The sequence below is a fragment of the Neolamprologus brichardi genome, chromosome 6, assembly GCF_056152115.1.
Source record: "Neolamprologus brichardi isolate AB-2024 chromosome 6, ASM5615211v1, whole genome shotgun sequence".
In the NCBI taxonomy this organism is placed as follows: Eukaryota; Metazoa; Chordata; class Actinopteri; order Cichliformes; family Cichlidae; genus Neolamprologus; species Neolamprologus brichardi.
Genome location: NC_142109.1, coordinates 18,779,201 through 18,799,302, shown reverse-complemented (window position 1 = coordinate 18,799,302; position 20,102 = coordinate 18,779,201). Strand labels below are relative to the sequence as shown.

The 20,102-nt window shown below is 39.5% G+C and overlaps 2 protein-coding genes across 5 annotated transcripts in view; both read left to right on the top strand.

Annotated features, from left to right (window-relative positions):
- Nucleotides 1-760: 760 nt before the first annotated feature.
- pgm2 (phosphoglucomutase 2) lies at nucleotides 761-14,382 on the top strand. Its single transcript, XM_006787268.3, has 13 exons — nucleotides 761-981; nucleotides 3,511-3,678; nucleotides 4,300-4,491; nucleotides 8,100-8,183; nucleotides 8,345-8,538; nucleotides 8,718-8,907; nucleotides 9,632-9,729; nucleotides 10,888-11,068; nucleotides 11,231-11,324; nucleotides 12,855-12,984; nucleotides 13,080-13,272; nucleotides 13,490-13,623; nucleotides 13,788-14,382. Exons 1-13 carry the CDS (start codon nucleotides 907-909, stop codon nucleotides 13,888-13,890), a joined length of 1,836 nt encoding a protein of 611 aa, XP_006787331.1. The 5' UTR covers nucleotides 761-906; the 3' UTR covers nucleotides 13,891-14,382.
- Nucleotides 14,383-14,687: 305 nt separating this feature from the next.
- The window catches only part of tbc1d1 (TBC1 (tre-2/USP6, BUB2, cdc16) domain family, member 1), a 46,182-nt gene continuing 40,767 nt past the window's right edge, over nucleotides 14,688-20,102 (top strand). For 3 of the 4 annotated variants that reach the window (XM_006787265.3, XM_006787264.3, XM_006787263.3), the window contains exons 1-2: nucleotides 14,688-14,888; nucleotides 15,722-16,376. In XM_006787265.3, coding sequence (XP_006787328.2) covers nucleotides 15,762-16,376 — 615 coding nt within the window. In that variant the 5' untranslated portion in view covers nucleotides 14,688-14,888; nucleotides 15,722-15,761. The remainder of the gene's footprint in view (nucleotides 14,889-15,721; nucleotides 16,377-20,102) is intronic. The other variant, XM_006787266.3, reaches the window with a different exon arrangement.

Below are 20,102 nucleotides of genomic sequence, written 5' to 3'. Positions count from 1 at the left end.
ATCACAAATGGTCTACGTGGAAGGGTGGGTAGTAAGAAGCCATTCTTACGGAAACGTGGAGAAAGGATAAGGTATTCCAGATTATACAAACGTTTCACTGAAAATCAGTGGCAGCAGGTCACATGGGGTAGTAAGACAGATATTTATTGTTTTAGTTCAAATCATTGTCAGTATGTATGTAGGCAATCAGGAGAGAGTTGAAACAGTGAATGTCTACAGACATCTGTAAAACACCTTGGAGGCTCTGTCTTGATTTGGGGCTACATTTCAGCCAGTGGTGTTGGGGAACTTGTCTAAATGAATGGAATTATGAACACAGAGAAGTCCCTTCAGTTTTTCATCCACCATGCAAGATCATCTGGAAAGCATCTGATTGGCAGCAGCTTCATTTTTCTGCATGACAATCACTGAATGTAGTAAAGGATTATCTACTTCCCATTTAAATTGTAAAAATGTAAATAAATGAGAGTGGCTTAAGACTTTTGCACATTACTATAAATACTGGTACTGTGATTCCAGTGACTGCTGTAGTTGTGTAATTATGGTTTTTTTTCCTCTAGGAAAACAAAGATTACGCTTTCTGTAACAGTTTTGAAACAATCTTTCAATTAATTTCCTCTGGTTAAAATAGATGACCGTATAACTGTTTTCTACAGTCATTGGTTAAAATAGTCCATGAAGGCCTCGCGCTTGTTATTAACCACAGTACGACAGCTTCTGAATGCAACACGCAGGAAACTCGTGACGCAGAACGTCGCTCCGCCCCCAGCAGCAGGCAGTGGTGCTAACATCTTCAGTGCTGTCTTCACTTTTTTCAGCCAGATAAAGTTACTGAAGGAGCGCGTTGATCTTCTATGAGCATAGACACTGAGCTGGACAGATTGTTGACTCTGGTCAAGAAGAGACATGGAGAACGGTACGTCCTCAACCGGTGACGCCCAGCTGGACCAGTCTGTCCGGCAGTGGCTGCAGTACGACAAGGTGAGCTGACAGCTAGCGTGCTAGCTCAGAGTGCTTCAGCTTTGCTGTAGTCATCAAACACATTCAGGGTTATCTTTGTACGAGCGATTTTATTTATTCTCGGGCGATTATGAAGATACATGAAGATTCCAGTTAGTAACTTTGTGAGTTTATTGGTATCCTTGACTGGTCCTTTCATTTAAGCATGGATCAATGAACTTTTTGTGATAGTGCTCAATTTAAATTTTCATTTAAAGTTGCAAAAAATCTGCTACTAGTTTACTATAATAAGTTGATATACGTTATATTGACTTGGGTTTTAATGGATCTGTATTTTATGTTAAAGAAGTGCCCATTTCCCACGAATTACCCCAAATCAAGTATCTGCCAATGAATTACTAAATACATGATTATTATGCCTAAACCAAGAAGCGCAAAGAAGAACTGGATTCTTCTTTCTCTGTGAGAATTCGATGATAGTCTGGATAAGCATAACAGAAAGTAGATCTGATCTGTCATTTAAAAGCAGAATCTCATGTGTCTTAGATATATTATATCTAATATTTGGACATATATAATGATCAGTGTGAAATTTCAACTTCATATGTCGTTTACTTTTCAAGATGTATAGTTTTGAAAATTATCTCTTGATTCATTTCCACCATTTTTTTTTTTCACATTGCGAAATCTGAGGCCATGTTTGAGCATAAATCAGAAACTATTAAAGATAAAAGCTGAAATTTTTCACATTCTCACCTTAAAATGAACCAGGATGAGATGGATCAAAAAATGTCTGATTATGACTGGTTAAAGAATAAATAAATAAACAAAGAAAGTAACCTGAATTATAAAGTCCAACATTTGAACACATAGTAATAATTGGAAAAGAAAACACACTGCAAAAAAGACAACTTTCTGAATGGGACATAGATGTATTTTACAAAAATGCCAAATAAAACTTTGTCAACATGAAAAAATGCTGTTTTCATTCACCTTTAATCTGGATGGAGCAAATATGACAAGTTTTTCTACAAAAGCAAAAATATAAATAGGTCCTCTAATCCAAATAACGCAAAATTCTGGAGTTTAATGTAAATTAAATTCTAATAATTTCACAGCAATCATTACATATGCCCAAATTTTAAACCATAAACTTTTCAGGGAGGTCAGATGTGGACGAACAGAAAATATTGTAGAAATTTGATGCTTTGAGATGAGAATGACTCTTAAGCATTTTAGCTAGAACCCATCATAATTCAAACTGTTTTTTTTTTCTTAAATAATCTTTGTCAACTATTTTACATGCAACCAACAAATCAAGTCAAAGAAGCCCTTGTTCACACAAAAATAGAAGAAGTCGGTCTCCGGGTTGCGTAACTCGTGACCACTCCACTCCACAAACACTGACCTGCCCTCCCCTACTAAATTAGTTTGAAGCTATTTTACTTCCAAGAACACGAGAGCTAAATTAAAGTCATCATAGACCCCTTTTGACATTTCACCCTACAGAATTAATACTGATCTGCAAGGTTTTAACAATTACAGGTAGTTTTTTCTCTACTTCTCCTCCTGTCTTACGTGTAAAATTACACCAGTTGTGGATTTCATGGTAAACTGAACTGACCCTACTTTATGAAGCCAGTCATCTGCTTGTGAGTGACCAGTGGTGTTCCCCAGGGCTCTGCTCTTAGACTTCTCTGATCTTACACAGAGAAGTTTCCACTTGGGTTACGTATCCACAAACATTCATCACTGCAGGTTTGCTTTCTTTAAAACCAGAAGTCAACTTGTGCTTGTACTCAAGCGTCTGTTGTTACTGAGTCTTTTTCATTTTAATGATTATAAATCCATAACCCTCTGTTTGGTCCACAAACGTTTGTCCAAATTTTGCAAGAGACTCTTCCTCCTGTCTGCAAGCATCAGTTATTTCTAATATTATATTTATTTTTGATATCCACATCATTATTTTTTATAAATACTACAAAATAACAGAATTATTTAGTGGAAAATAATTTGAAATTATAAATCAGTAAAACAGAATACGACTCAGATTTTATAACAACCCACAGTCAGCTGCTGGTCATACATTCTGGTATGTTGGTCATTACTACCATTACTGAAACAGAACCAGTCACATGGTCTTAACAACTTACAACACAAATGTATAACCAAACTAACCCGGCTACTACCCGACTATCAGACCTACACAAACACAGTCATTCTTGGCCTTAAAGACATATGGGATGTCACAAATTAGGTCCCACTGGAAAAAGACCCCAGATTCATTAGTCTTGAGATAATTGTGTTACAGCAGCTTACTCAGGGGTCCACGTGGTCAGAAGTGCCGTCCTGTCTGGACGTTCTCGTAGTAATTCCTAAGCAGACTGATTCTTACCCTCTAAACTTTCCCGTTGTCTATAGAAGCTTTTGTGTTGGGTTTTTAATGCTAACTTTATCATCAAGTGACAACACTGTAGACAAGATTTTAAGTCTTTGTGTTCGTTTATTTATTTATTAATTTGTGGATAATAAAACGTTTCCCTTCCCCAGAACCCCAAAACGAAATCCATGGTGCAGGATATGGTGAAAGAGGGAAACATGGAAGCTCTGAAGAAGTGTTTCTCCTCCAGGATGGAGTTTGGCACAGCAGGTCTGAGGGCAGCCATGGGGCCTGGCATATCCTGTATGAATGACCTCACTATTATTCAGACCACACAGGTGGGTCAATACTGCAGCTCAATACTTTCAAGTCGCATGGAAAGTTGAATGTTTCCGCTTTTGATTTTTAGTCTTTGTTTTGTGAAGAAGTTGAGGAATGCTAAGTATTTTATTGTCACCCAAAACCCCCAACAACCTGGTTCACACTTTATTTTATAGCTGAATTTAAGATCGTATAGATTGCTTTATAGCACTTCATAGTTTATTCCTGAGTTGCTGCCTGCGTGTGAGCCAGAGCTTGCCTTTAGGGCTTTTCTGGCTCTAGAATAATGGAGATTGCTCTTTTTGCACTGAAGATCTGACACTGCAGGATCGTGAAACTATGTATACAAGCAGTCCTTCAAATTACTGATTTGTATAAAAGCTAGCTCATAGTTTTATGATGATTGCTTTTATTCATACTGTTCTGAATATATATCCAACTTCATGTTCTGTGATTATTATTTTGTGATTTTTATCTGATTCATTACATGATTGAAATTGTTATAATCTGGGTTAAAACCCATCAATAGTTTGTGCCTTTTTTGTGAGAGGTGCTGTGTATATATATTTATTTAAAGTTATAATCAACCATTCTCAAGACCTTTCTCTTGTATCTTCCAATCGTTTCCTCCCTGACAGGGTTTCTGTTGCTACCTGGAGCAGAGTATTGGGAACCTCAAAGAGCGAGGGGTGGTGATTGGGTACGACGCTCGCGCCCACCCTCCCAGCGGGGGCAGCAGCAAGCGTTTCGCCAGCTTGGCTGCGGCTGTATTCATCAGCCGAGGAGTCCCTGTCCACCTCTTCTCTGACATCACCCCCACGCCCTTTGTGGTAATCACTTGCTTTCCTGTGTTTTCATCACTCTGGTTTTTTTTTTTTTTTTGGGATGTTGCAACACGTATTCAACACAGTCAAAAAAATAAAAGCAAATTTTATTGCTTGTGGTTATGTTACAAGTGAGCAGGTCAAAAACGAGAGTGTGTGTAATGAGAGTGTGAATTGTAATGTGTTACAAAAAAGAAACTGGTCTCAACACTGTTTGGTCGCAGTTTAATCATTTAATTTTCACATTTGTGAAAGGTGCTTTACTCTTATTTTGTTAATAATTTTGCTAGTGACGTGTATGACAGTGGGGCAGATGCTTCAGGGCAAATTCCAATTTAAAAAAATCCTCTCACTTTCCTTCAGTGTACAGTGCAGCATGTTGCATAACACATGTAGCAGTCATCAGATTATGTTCAGTTTGAAGAAAGAGGATCTGTGATTAGCAATTTAGTCTTTAGACATCAATACCACTTGTCACAGATTCAAATATTGGGGATGGATACAAGAGGAAAAACCAAAAATAACAACACTGGTCCGGCCGGGTCAAGTCAAAAGATGATTTATTGAACACACGCGTGGGAGATGGATACCATACATCAGACAGCATCAGATCTCAAAATGGTGGAGCCTTGATCAAACTCTTATAGCCTCTAGTGGCCCCCACCTAATCATAAAAGCCTAAACATTCACATTCTTTCTCTCACACAGCGCCTAAGCTACGACCTTGGCTCCCTGTTTATCTGCTCCTGCTGAGATGGGGCAGAAAACCTCTCCAGTATGTTCTGTTCTCTTCTAATCAGACAAATAAGACGATGACTTTCTGCGAACAGTATTTCTTCTAACTCAGCAGTATAATGCATCATAAAACAATATCATTCATTCACAATAAATCAGCAGTCTAATGTAATACAAATCAGTTTAACAAATGTAATAGTTATCACCTTCTTCTAATTCAGGAGAATAATGCAAACCAAAACTACATAATAATTCACAATCTTTAATTAGGGGTCTAACATGGCATAAAATAATATTATAATCCAACACATGTAAGTCTTATTTGTATTTCCAGGTGATTATTCAATATATCTATTTATCCACTTATTTTATTCAGTTTTTGCTCAATTTTCCTGTTGCATTACTTATTTTCCTTGTGTAATAGTGAGAACAGCACGCAATATTTATCTTGTTTTTATATAGCACTTTCCAAAGCCAAGCCATAAAGTGCTAGTCCAACACGTGAAAAAAATAAAATACATAGAACAACAGGTTTCAACAAGTGATTTTAAAAAGCCAGCAGATAAAAATAACTTTTAAGAGAAGATTTTAAAGACTGCCTACCTCAGATGTTCAGTCAGGGACAGGGTTTTAATAGTTTTGCAATTTTCATTAGTTTTTATTTTTATTTAGTTTTGACTTCAGATTTTAAATTTTATATCAGTTTTAATTAGTTTTTACCAATTGTTTGCTAGTTTAGTTTAGTTTTTATTTTTTTGAAAATCCTTAGTTTCAGTTTAGTTTTGATTAGTTTCAGTTATAGTTTTAGTTGTGTTTGCAATAATTAAGTGTAACAAAATCCCAGTTTCATCATATCAGTCATTCTCTTCTGCTTATCCTTGGGTATGTTGCTATTCCAGCTACCATACCCTGCACCCTGGACAGGTCGCCTGTCTGTCGCAGGGCTAACACGCAGAGACAGACAACTCACATTCCCACCTATGGGTTCTTTAAATAAATAAATAAATAAAGGCAGATGAACAACCATTGATACCAGGCAACTATAAAATTTATATCTTGGCCCCAATGAGACTATTAACTCTTGCAGCACCGGGTGTTCGTAATTTTGGTTCAAGTGAATTGATAAACTTTTTGAAGGCAATTGACTCACACAGTTGTGTAGATATCCCCGTCCTGTTTTCTCGGGATGCATCACGCTGCCTTGCCTGGATTTAGCTTGTGTTTTCTGGGGATGAGGGTTGAGTGTGCTCCCTTACCTTCTCAAGGTAAGCTAGGTTAGCCTTCTTGTGTGAGCTTTTCAAGTGCACTTTAAGGTTTGTGGGATTTTTTTCCCTTTAGAAATGTCCCTCATAATTTGTCTCTTTCCACTACAAGACACTTGCTTTATCCAAAACACAGTCATATTCAAAGTAATCCCAAATTGGACTCTGGCTCCCGACTTTTCCTGACATGATTCTGCGCGTGGACGGAGCAGCAACACAGACGACTCGACTAACGCACTTGCCACCTGCTGGCATAATTAGACAGCAAGAAAAAAATCTGTAAACTAAACTTCATTTTCACCCTTGACTACTGTATGACACGCACACATCAATGAAAACTAAACACATTTTTGCTATAAATTCAGTTAATTTTAGTTAGTTTTGTGAACACTCATTACAGTTTTAGTTAGTTTTCCTTTTTTTGTTTTTATTTTTATTTCCGTTAACGAAAATGTTTTGTCATTTCTAGTTTTCCTTATTTCGTTAGTTTTCATTAACGATAATAACCTTGGTCAGGGAATTCTGTATGGCTTAAGAAACAAGCATAAAATGTTTCAATCACTTCGTCAGTGAAGAGCTGCAAAGGCTGCTGTAATGCACCCTCTCCTTCAGCTACGTGTTAGAAGCCTAGCAGCTGCATTTTCATTTAATAGTAGCCTGTTTATGTTACGCTGGTGTAAGTAGTAAACTCTGGAAGAAATAAAAGCAGGACCTTGTTAAGTCATGCTGAGATAAGAATGAGTGAATTTTAGGTGTCTGTCTAAGCTGAATGAAACGGGACTCCATGACATTTTAGACACTGTGAATCAAAAGATGTCAGATTCAAAGATTAGCCCTGGGTATGAGCCTACTTAGACTAGAGGAAAGATCCACAATCATTCAGCTTTAGTGAAAATGTAGACCATATCTCTGCAGGATTTGCCCAAAGGCCAGCATGCAAATACACAGCAGGCCCGTTTAGGCCCGTTCTCAGTAGGCATTCATTGATAAATCAACCAAATATTAGTATTAGCCAATATCTGCCTTTTTCTACTGATGTCAGCCCCTCAGCTTAAAAATGTCATTTGCTGATGGCAGTGATATTTATCAATCTGTGAATGTCACATCAGGTTTATGCTGCTGATGTTTTTCCATTATAACACTTTTATAAGCATAGCCCCAGAATTTCATAAAAGCGTATTCCTCATTCTCACTTTTTCATCCTGATTTTCTTTCACTGCAGTTTTGTGGGAAAGAAAATCTTTGCGTAGCACAGTTTTGGTGTGAGTCTTCAGACAAAAAGGAAAATGAGGGAAAATGTTGTTGAGCTGCTCAAATTCACCTGATGTTCTCCCACAGTAATTAAAAAAAATTAGATTGACATTTTCCTTAAGTGCACCTTGATCACGAGTAATTACCTCCATGATGGCGTTATAGCAGAAAACATTTGAACCATTTGGCTCTCAGTAGAAATGAATCCATTCCCTCATAGTAACCAACTATAACATTGTTTTATTAGTAACATTTTCAAATAGGCTTTCTTTGTATTTCTTAACCTTTTTTTTTTCTTCTGCATGGTGTTCTTAAAATATTTATTATATATGAGGTACTATTGTCTTTCTCTCATTCTCATTGTAGCCTTTCACAGTTTCCCACCTGGGTCTGTGTGCTGGTATCATGGTGACGGCCTCTCACAACCCCAAACAAGACAATGGCTACAAGGTAAGACCTCGTCATTTGCCTTGTCTTTCTTCCTTAAATGCATCAATAGCTTACTGATAGTTTTATTTATAATCTCTGCTAATTTAAAAATTACAAAGTTCCAATTTAATTTCTTTCCCATAAATTTCTGACATATTTAGTTTTTTCTGGGTTTGTCCTAGGTGTACTGGGAGAACGGTGCCCAGATTGTGACTCCTCATGACAAAGGTATATCTAAAGCCATTGTGGAAAACCTGGAGCCTTGGCCTGAGTCGTGGAACACGGAGGAGGCTCTGAAGAGCACTTTGCTCAAAGACCCCTATCAGGATATTAACACAGAATACTTCAAAGCTATCCAGAAACACTGCCATCACAGGTGCTGCATAGATACACAACTTGTTGAGCAGCATGTACCATTTAAAACGTGCTAGCAATTCTACTGTGTAATGTTTTAAATGCATAAGATGCCATGTAGGCCATACAAGTACAAGCACATAATGCTTTGAGGTAGAAACCTGTGGATATTCATAAATCATGTTTTGACTTTTTTTGCAGGGAAATAAACAAGAAGTCAGAGGTGAAAATTGTGCATACATCTGTGCACGGTGTTGGTCACACGTTCGTCCAGTCAGCATTCAAGGCTTTCGATCTTCGTCCTCCATACGCAGTGGAGGAACAGAAGGATCCAGACCCCGAATTTCCCACCGTTAAATATCCTAATCCTGAAGAGGGAGAGGGAGTCCTGGTGCGTAGTCAACATTTGTCACACCCAATCATATGTACAGTTGTGTCCGTAGGTTTTTGGACAGTGACACAGTTTTAATGTTCACGATCATGGTGGATTTTAAATCAGATCATCAAGATGTGATTGAAGTACAGACGGGGAGTCTCGATTCAAGGGTTTTTACAAAAGTATCGCATTACTGTTTAGGAATTACAGTATAGCCCTGTACACTTAAGAGTTCATCCTGCACCTGTTTCTCTTTGTTTGACGATGACACACCTTCCTCTTTGAGAGTATTCTTGACATTTTGTGAGGTTGTTTTTCTTAACTAAGGAAATAATTTTGTAATCATGCACTTATTTTTCTTGTATTGAGATTTCCAGTGAACAGAAACCAAAATGAAAGTTTAACCCTCAAATTTAACTCCAGATCTTTTTTCTGCCTCTATTTGTCATAGACTAAAGGAGAAGGCCTCACCTAGCAATGAAACTGCTTGCCAGTAACGTGTCTATGTCTAAAAATGGCCATAATTTCTAAACAGTTAATACAATACATTTGTTAAATTCCTTAAATTAAAGGTGAAAACGCTTCAATCATATCTGGATTCTTTGATTCAAATCTTCTGTGGTGGTGTACAGAGGCAAAACTACAACAAATGTTTCACTGGCCTAAAACATATACAGCTGACTGTAGTAGATGACTGGTTTTGGTTGATTGTGTAACAAGTGATTGGTTGTTCTTGCAGACATTGTCATTTGCACTGGCAGAGAAGGAGGGGGCCTCTGTGGTGCTGGCGAATGACCCTGATGCAGATCGACTGGCCATTGCTGAGAAGCAGGAGAGGTGTGTTTGTGTGCATATACAGCTTTAATAGTGTTTGCAGCAGAGTTTGACACAAACTCATTGGGTAGGTTTATTAGGGTTGAATAAATAAAAATGATGGTGACCCACACATTTTAGAGCTACTCAGGACCTCCAGCTGCTCAGTTCTGGGTCTTCTTTGTCATTGTTTTACATGATGATGATTTCATCTTTTCAGTTGGTGAATGATCAGACCACTCTGCACCCAGGCTCTTGTAATAAATGCAGTGTGTAGTTTGGCATCATCTTGCTGAAATATGCAAGGCCTTCCCTGGAAAAGACGTCTAGATAAGAGCATGTGCTGCTCTAAAACCTGTATATACCTTTTAGCATTGATCATGCCTTTCCAGATGTGCAAGGCACCAATTCACAGATGCAGCCTTTTGAACTGACTGCTGATAACATGCCGGATGGTCCCTTTCCTCTTTAGGCTAGAGAACAAAATGTCTGTTTTTTTTCCAGAAATAATTTAAAACTTCTATTAATCTGACCGTGGATCAGCCTTTCTGGATCATCTTTATATGTAGCTTCTCCTGATTAAGCTTTAACCTGAATTTGTGTAGATGGCGAGGTGAACAGATTTGTTTCTGAGCCCATGCAGTAATTTCCATGACAGATTCGTGCATGTTTTTAATGCAGTTCTGCCTGAGACCCACTGAAGATCACAGGCATCCAATATTGACTTTTGGCCTTTTTCACGCACACATAGAGATTTTTCCAGATTCTCATAATCTTTTGATGACATTATGTGTTGCAGATGAGAAGATGTTAAAAGTCTTCACAACTGTTTCATTGAGGAAGATTTTCAGTTTGTAAATGCAGCTTTTTGCAATTTGGTGAATCTCTGTCCATCTTTACTTGTACGAAACTCTCTAAGATCTTCTTTTTATACCAACTTATGTGACTGACCTGCTGCATTTTTTTTTTTTTTTTTTAGTGCCACTTGCTTTTACAGCCTTCTGTTGCTCCCGATCCTAAACTGTTGGAGACGTGTTGCTGTCGTCAGATTTTAGGAGCTATTTTTAATGTAACAGTTTAAACATATTACAGAATGCTTTGATGATCACAGATCGATGACCCTCTGCATAAGGTATGTTAGCTTGCCTTCACTTCCATAACCTCTATCTGTGTCTGTGTTAGTGGACGGTGGCGTGTGTTCAGTGGTAATGAGCTGGGAGCATTGCTTGGCTGGTGGATATTTCGCTGCTGGAGGGAGCAAAACTCCGACGCTGCTGCTGTGAAAAACCTCTACATGCTGTCGAGCACAGTCTCATCCAAAATACTGCGCGCCATTGCCCTGAAGGAGGGCTTCCACTTTGAGGTAACAAAGTTGTTTTTAAAATAAGATTAGTTAAATTTTCCACTATGAGACTATTTAACAATACTGTTTTAGGTTTCACCACCGCACGTGTTTCAGATTGAATGTTTCAAACCATTCTCCGTGGTTACTGTTAACCAAATTTCTTACGTAATGTTTGGACAGGAAACACTAACAGGGTTCAAGTGGATGGGTAACAGAGCCAGAGACCTTTTGGACCAGGACAAGACCGTGCTGTTTGCCTTTGAAGAGGCCATAGGTATTATCGCACGCAGCACACACACGAATGACTGTTTTCAAACTGAGACCAGTCCTGATTCCTGCTTTGTGGCTAATGCACACAATGATTTCCACAGTGTCACAAGCTGAGTTAATTTTAACTGCCTAAAAGTATTCAAGTAACATAAATTTGTGTGGGATCAGTTGATGACAACAACATTTTTCTGTTTGTTTTTGGGAGCTCACAAGATCTAAACTAAAGTTTAAATTCAACCTAAATCTAAACCTTTCAAAAACTTGCTTGAGGATTAAAAAAAAATAGCCTTAAAGTGATGGCAGTAATGAAACTGAAATGTATAGTTACTTTGCTTATGAATAACCTGTTGGTGAGCTAAACTAGATATATAAAGTGCACAGTGACATGGAAAAGTAAAGTTACTATGAACAGTTAAGTGAGAGGTGTGTGAGCTGATCGCTGAAAGACATGAAGTTAATTTTTAACTTCTTTTGGGCCTTTCAGCTTCAGAGACCTTTATCCACAAACCTCTTCTGCTGTGGCAGCTGTCAGCACCCACGGCTTCTCTAAACAGCTACCTGTGTCTATGAAAGTAAAGAAAGCTGGTTCCTCATCTCATAGTTTAATCAAGAAGTGGCAGTTAACAGGAACAGAGGAGGTTAAGTTGAGATCTGTAAGACCAAAAAAGGGAGAATTGCTTGTAGGTTTGCTAAGAAGACCAAGGACAACCCCTGTTTAACTGCAAAAGACCTTCAGAATGAGTCACCAGCAGTGCACTGAGAACTAAACAAATATGACCTTTATGGAAGTGGATGAGCTTTTTGGCTGTAGTTGTTTCCACTTGCAAAGCTGAAAGTATTTCAGTGGGAGAGGGAACAATAGATCCAGTTTAATATCAGCGAATAATTCTGGAAGCAAAGGTCACACCATTTCATCTCTGACAAGGAAAGTATCACAAACTCACCTCAGACTTCACAGTGGACTAATTCAAGAGGTGCAAGATGATGCAGAGCTCTCACAGTCCCCTGAACTAAACACCACTGAAAACTGTGACCAAAGGTTGCATCATTACTGTGAATAGAAATGCTTCACTTTCTTTGTGCCGTCCTGAAGTATACTTGCATGTACTGATACTGAAATATTTCTCTGGAAAAAAAACAGTTGCGCTTTACAAGTGAATCTAATCACACAACGTAGCGCAATCTTGGTAATTTGGTTAATGAAAATATGAGTCATCAAAATTAAACATGTAAAAACATCAGATTCATGTGATGTGATCTCAGTTTTGATTATTAAAAGGTTTGAGCCGTGCTGACAGTCAAACACAAAGGCTGAGTTAAAAATGAAAGTTGTTTGGGGTTAATACGATTGTTAGTAAGTCCAACACACACATACAACATAACAGCATAGTTTCCAGCATTCCTATATAATAAGATTATGATACTATAATTGGAATCTCATGCCTTTGGATACACTGCTACTAAAAGAAGTGGCAGCTGACTACAGCAGCTGGAGGCTTATATAGTCTAAGTGAACTGTGTGTGTGTGTTGCAGGGTATATGTGTAGTCCCTCTGTATTGGACAAGGATGGAGTGAGCGCTGCAGCCATAGCAGGAGAGATGATTTCCTTCCTGGCGACTAAAAAACTCAGTCTTTCTCAGCAGCTCACTACAATCTATGAAGAGTAAGATGCACACACTTGCGTACATTTCACCTTAAACTTTGAATAACCTAAAACTGCAGGCTCTAGCTCTGTCTTTGATTATTTCTTATCATCAGGTATGGCTACCACATCAGCAAGAACTCTTACTTTATCTGCCATGACCAGGAAGTGATCCGCAGTCTGTTTGAGCGTCTGCGCAACTATGGTGGCACAAAAGACTCATATCCCACCGAATGTGGTCGTTTTGCCATCGACGCTGTGCGAGACCTGACCACCGGCTACGATAGCAACCAACCCGATAAAAAAGCTGTAAGGGCACAAACATCACACCTGTAGTTCATACACTGAGAGCATAACAAACCTCTTAATTACACATTATAATTGTGTAAGAGTTTTCTTTTAAAGCAGTTGTTAGTTTTAAACTGCAGAAGTTTTGTGTTTTTAATTTTGCTCGTCTTTCCAGTTTTATTTATTTCAGTGTGTCTCTCCCTCTGTCCATCTAACACTCCTTCCTCTCCTCTCTCAGGTTCTTCCCACGTCTAGCTCCAGTCAGATGATCACCTTTACCTTCTCTAATGGGGGTGTGGCCACCATGAGGACCAGCGGCACAGAACCAAAAATCAAATACTACACTGAACTCTGTGCTCCTCCTGGTAACAGGTAGGTTACTTTAGAGGCAAAGCTAGTATAAGCAAACTCTAGAACTGTTAAATTTTTCTGCAGCCTGCAGAATGGCTTTATACATCTTCTTTTGTCTGATATCAGCCCAAATCCTGAAGGAATTTAATGATGGACAAAAACTTCTTTTTTTTTGTCTCTAACAGTGATGTGCCTCACCTGAAGAAGGAACTGGATGACTTGGTTGATGCCATCATTGAAAACTTTTTCGAGCCAGATAAGAATAAGTTGCAGCCAAAGCCACAGTAGCGCAGATGGGTCTATAACAACAAGCAGGACAAGCTGGGCTTAATATCTCTGACCAGCATGCCACATGTTGTCTGAATTCTCCAGACGAGATTCTTTTTAATTCTGGCTTTACATCAATTCATAAACGTGTTAGTGACAAGTTAACCATGTGGCTCGTTTACAATTTGGAGAAACCATGTTGTTGTTGATGATAATTAGTCATTTTTAAATTATCTCAAGGGTTGCTATATTTTCAGTAGTCAAAATGTTTCACAGCTTCATGTTTTTGATTTTTAAAATTCAGTTTACCTCAATGCCGGAGATCTTAAAGCGCACAAGTCCAACCATCTTACACCCACAGCCATTCCTGTTTTCACACTATTATGCTTTCTGTATTTCCTGTTTTGATGACATGCATTCCACAGTGTGCTTCAGCATCATTTGCTTTGCTGCTAATGTCAAGAATTAGAGGAGCGTGTAAATGAGAACATTAAAAGTTTATAGCGCCATCAAGTGGAGATACCGACTCCTTGTTTCTTCATACTGTATAATAAAATGTTAGAAGTCAAAGAGGGTTTTTTTTTCGTTTTTTTAAAACTTATTTTCAGTTTAAATTCATTTGATGGACTACAAATAATGTGCGTGTTCCGGTATTCTTCATGCTGAAAAATACAACTTTACTAAATAAAGATTTCTGACGGTACATGTGAAGTAACAAAAAACGAGGGGACACACTATCGATCTGTTTTGTGAGTTCCACGACGCGCGCAGTTGTCGCCCCTGCATCCTTCGCCAGCGCGCACACTCAGCATGCACTTGTCATGCCTCATCTGAGTACAGAGGCGAGGAGGACGGTAGGATTTGGTCTGTCATCTATATTTAACTCGAGCTGAAGACGGCTCGAGCTGTGTAAAGGGCTCTCTCGTTCCTCTGTCTGTAGGCAGTTACTCTTACACTATAAGATTTCTCTCGGTGGTGGTTCTGCCGCTAGCCACGACGGACAGGCGTGACCGGGACAGGTAAGGAAGGAGGAGAAGATGAAAATGTTAAACTGATTAAAACGGGACGTTGTGCGCGTTGGGAATCTCGGGGTAAACAATATTTGTGCGCGGTTTGGTCTCCGCACAACCCCCGTGCGTAAAAATAAACGGCTATGTGCGTAAAATGGCAAAACCCCGTTACGATCCGTTGTTTGCCGCCCGCTCCTTGTATAAAAAATAGCTTTCACTTCCGCGTGATGCTCTCGAGCAGCATACAGATCTTGAACGTTGCACCGCTGATGAAGTTAACGATTTATTTATATTAAGGCAGGTATGAAAACGTTTGACTTTTGCTTTTTCGGGACTTTAACGTGATCGTTTTGGTTAAACTGACAATGTATCTTCACTTAACCTTGTACTCGTGTCCTAATATTAAGGTTCTGACGCTGTTGTGTAATTTCGCACGGATTTCAAATGAAAAACGTAATGTGCAAACACAGGTGAGCGGTTATGTAGAGCTGTAGGATTAGCTCTGTAAGACCCCTCTGTGACAACTAACCGGTCAAATATGATATTTGAAGGATTACCATCATTTGTTTGTGTGTCCTTGAGAATGTACCACTGAGTCCCACACACACACAAATCAGGTGATTCATAGTGTCCTGAGGAAACTGGCCTCATTCTACACTAAAAGCAAAGTCGAGCAAACATCAAGCTACAAGATTAAGTTCTAATTTGCAAAGTAAATGTTTGTGTAGCACATTTGTGTTCATTTGAAATCTCATAAGATCAAGTTAGATTGTAAATGCCTGCGGCTGTCCTTTCAGCTGTTTACTGGCTCTGATCTCTGATCTCTAACTGATATTTTGTAGGTGAAGTGGAGGCAAGCAGCTGCCTCAGGTCACAGACATCATGGAGGGTCTCTACTTTGAAGTGAAGCCAAGAAGGAGTGAAGCTCTTAGACCAGGGAGCTCTGACAAACTCCGTCATAATCTAACTCCAAACTACCGCTCATGTCCTTCACTTTCACATCTGACCTCTGCCACACAGTGTCTTCAGAAGCTCGGGAGGGAGAGGACTGCATCATGGGGGGCAAAGATGGAGGCGGAAGGAGAGGAGGACGAAGTACGATACAAACTGACCATGATTGGTTTTCGGAAAGTCCACCATCTGACCACCATGGCTATGCTACCCTGGGTGGTGGCTGAAATCAGCAGGTCTCAGCCCGGTGAGAGGGAGCAAGGTGGTGAGGTGCAAGCTGGGGGGTCTGGAGGTAGACAGCTGGGTCCTACTTCACGCAGTCAGACAGTTTTTCTGTGTGTGTCAGCATCAAGGGTACGATGTGTGTCCACGCTGGGAGAGAGCCTTGTATGGGACCCTCTGACACACACAGTTCTGTTTGAATGTCTTCCTCACCATGTGACCAAGCTAATTCACAACAGCCAGGAGCCCAGTAGCTTTGCCTGCCTGGTGAGAGGCACGCCGACTTGTGCCTGCTATGTCTTCCAGTGCCAGTACAGAACTAAGGTATGTATAAGTGTGTGTGCATGTGTTCTTGGATTTAATTACTTCAATCAACAATCGGGTAGAGCGTTTGAGGCTGTAGAAATAAGCTACACATGTATGCAAAGTTACAAAACAAAACATGTTTCACAATAACACAGAACAGTTTCAGAGCTATGGTAAATAAATACACATGAGCCAAATTAGAAGTCCAAAAAAGTCAAAGGGAGTTCTCTCACGACAAGCAACAGCATATGTCAACCACAAACCACAAACATATAAACACAAGCTCAGCTAGTAAAAGTATATGGAAACACAGCATGTCAGATAATCTGGAGCACCAAGGTACAGATGAGAATGACACGAGAACTGGGGATCACCAGCCGTGTGACGACCTCTTCCTTATGTTTGCACAAATGACAAAAAGTTGCCTGAGCATTCGGTGTGACCGCATCAGTATTTATTATGACAGCCCACAGAGAGAAACTGGATCTGGCTTTGGCTCGTTTGCGGCCCACATGCTTCGTGCTTTTATTCCATCCAGCAACACGAGCAAACACAGACGTGCATTTGATCCACTAACAGTGGACCAACATACCCCTGACCTCTAGTCCTTTTACCTTTCCTCCACATGACATGCATGGCCAAAAGCCTGTGTGTTCAAGGTGAAGTTGCAGCTGGTGTTAGATCAGGCCCGAGACATTCGATAGCATGCCATGCCCAACATGCCAGAGACTTAAAAGAGTTGGCCAGATTAGGAAGATGGAGACAATGAAGGGTACTCGATGTGAAACGTGATGAGTCAGAGAAGTCAAAATACAAAATGTCACATGTGCACCGCAAGAGAAATACCTGCACGCTTCAGTTATGCCTACAGCCATCATTTACTGTGTGGGGTAATGTAAATATCACTGAGTGTGCATCTGTCTTAAATGTACACATGGGTTCTTCAGCATTTGCACAGCGGCTGCAGACATGCCTGGATACGACTGTCTGTTTTGTTGATCAAGAGAAAATGAGCATACTTTACATGAAACGTGCAGGATGTGAAACAACGTTACCATAGAGATCACTTCCTGTCGCACAGATCCTGTTATGATGTTATGTTTGCAGCAGAGTAAGCGCTTGTTGTTTTCGTTACCTTTTCGAACATGTGACCACGATGATGTCAGGCTGACCACCTGTTGCTCAGGCTTCTCTCGCAGTTACATACATTCTAATTATAAGTGGCATCTCTACGCAGTGCTGCGGGGCTTTAAATAGTGAGATAATACAGTCTTTTCTTTAGTGTTTTAAATGTTGCCAAAGTTTTTATTAAGCAGAAAAAAAAGGCATACTTTACAGCAAGATGGGAATCTAGAATGAACCCTCACCACCAAAAGCACAAAAATCATCAGATTTTGAGTCAAATTAATTTTACATGACCTTACATCACAGACTTCACCCTGCCTCTCGCCCTATGACAGCTGGGATAGCTGGGCAGGAATGAGACAAGATAAGTTTCTAAATCTTGTGGAGGATCCAGATCATCTGGAACAAGGCACAGATAGTCAGGGGAAGAGAGAGGCATCAGGACAGATGAATGTCAGCACACTGAAAATAGGGCAGAGGAGAGGAAATGGGGAGAATACGGGAGAGGGAGCTTTGAGGACAGCAATTAATCTAATCTCATCTAAATTAGGTGCAATACATTTAATGGGAATGAGACCTGGATTCATAAGCCTCAGCACAAATCCTGATATTCTGATTCCAGAGGAATTGACCGGCTTTGGATAAGGGCATCCAGCCTTGTGTTTTCTTTTCAACTGTGAGGATAGACAGGAGCTGGATATGCTGTGGAAATTACAATGTAAATGTGTTAAAAGATTTGAGAAAATCAGACAGGTATTAGAGGGGCATGCCCAGTCACAAACTGTGTTTCATCCAAAGCATCTCACAGTCTGATGGTGGAAGACGGAGCTGGAAAAAAGTATCTCTGCAACAGGCATGGATTGACTGAGAAAATGACACAGTTGTCAAGAGTCTCTGTTCAACCTGCTGTCTGAGCTGTGTCAGCCACACACACAAACATACACAATATCGCTCTTTGCTTCTGGGGTTATTGTCACTTTCAAGTGGTGAAGTTGAGAGCGCAGTAACAGCAGTTTCACACAATTTGACACTTTTCTCAAATGGGGCATTTCAGTTTGGACTGTTGTGATATGAAATGTGCACCTGAACATGCCAGATCAGGGTTGGTTCATGGCTTTCTGGCTTTCTTTATGAGAACCATGCCAAGTAAAACTTTTGAATCAGAAAAAATATCTGTATTTTTTTCTTTAAGCACATATTCAGAGTCGGAGAAAACAGGAGTTCCTGTTCACTGCAGGGGACAAAGAATGTACCACCATGAAGGATTTGTTCTTGTTGCTGCATTAGTGGTTCCTCTTGGCTGATTACACGGTTATAATTTAACTGCCTCCGGACAGGAAATGCAGCTCTCTGCTCCATGTTGTGCCATGTCATACTGTTATCGCAAAAGAAGATATTATATTGTATCTCCATATCTGCAACTGAAAAACTGTAGAGTTGCTTAACAGTGCAGTTGAATATACACATCCACTTTTTTAGACCACTAATGTTATAGACAAGGTAAGTGTGTTTTTAGATGGTTGTCATTACTATTTCAGGAGTAACACTCTGTTACAGGTGCCACTGTGCTTTGCAGTTTCCCTTGTGTGTTTTGTAAATGTGCGTGCATGTTTGCAGGGACATGGGACCTCTTTGTGGTTAAAAATGAGACATTATGGGAAAAAGAACCACCAGCACTAAATTTAAGTACCTCAGCAAGAAACATAAACTTCCTATTCTCTATCAAGGGAGAGAAATGATCTCAGGAGGTCGGTGGGGCTTCCCCTTTCTGCTGAACTAGTAAATAAGAAAGTAACCACTGGGTGTCACCACAGAGGTGTCTAAGAATCAGTGTTTCGGTGTGAAAATCTGTTTGCATGACTTTGTATTTGTTGCTGTGCTTTTGTGTGATTTCAGCTGTAAATTTACGTTTTACAAGCCAGCTTCTCTTCACTGTAACTGGTGTCCCTGTGCAATCTGTGATTCATCTGGCGAGTCGAGAGCAGAGACGAAGGTTTGTTTTGTTTGTCAGGTTTAATTTGTTTCTTGTATCTTGGTTGAGAGATGAAGCACAGGGAGATATTATTACATTTTGTTGCAGCTCCAGATCACTTGCATCAAAATGACTAAATAAGACCTTGGAGGAGAATGTGCTCTCTGAGTGCCTTTGTGTTCATTAGCAAAGTTACTAAACCTATTTTTCCTTTAATGTATGGTAGTTACTAAAGAATAGATACTACAGTGCTAGACTGTTTTTTATTGGCATCTACTAATTGAGGAGTTACCACCATTGCACTTACAATATTTTATTTCTTGCTTTGTTGGTAATAAAAAGGTAGCATTCACGAACACCAAGGGTTTGTTTTAATCACTAATAGGCTGCCATTTGTAATGCTGAACAGTAATTTGTGAGAGACTTTGCTGAATAAAATGCATTGCTTTCTTTGGATATAAATTGATGACTAAGCTATGCATAATAAATAGACGAATACGATTTTCATTACACAACTTCCCATTTTATCTTATTTTTATGGGACCATTATTTTTGCAATTTCAGAAGAATAATTTTAATCCACATTCAGCGATTCAGGTTTATTAGATATCAATAGTGAATAGTAAAAATGCTATTGCACTTTAATT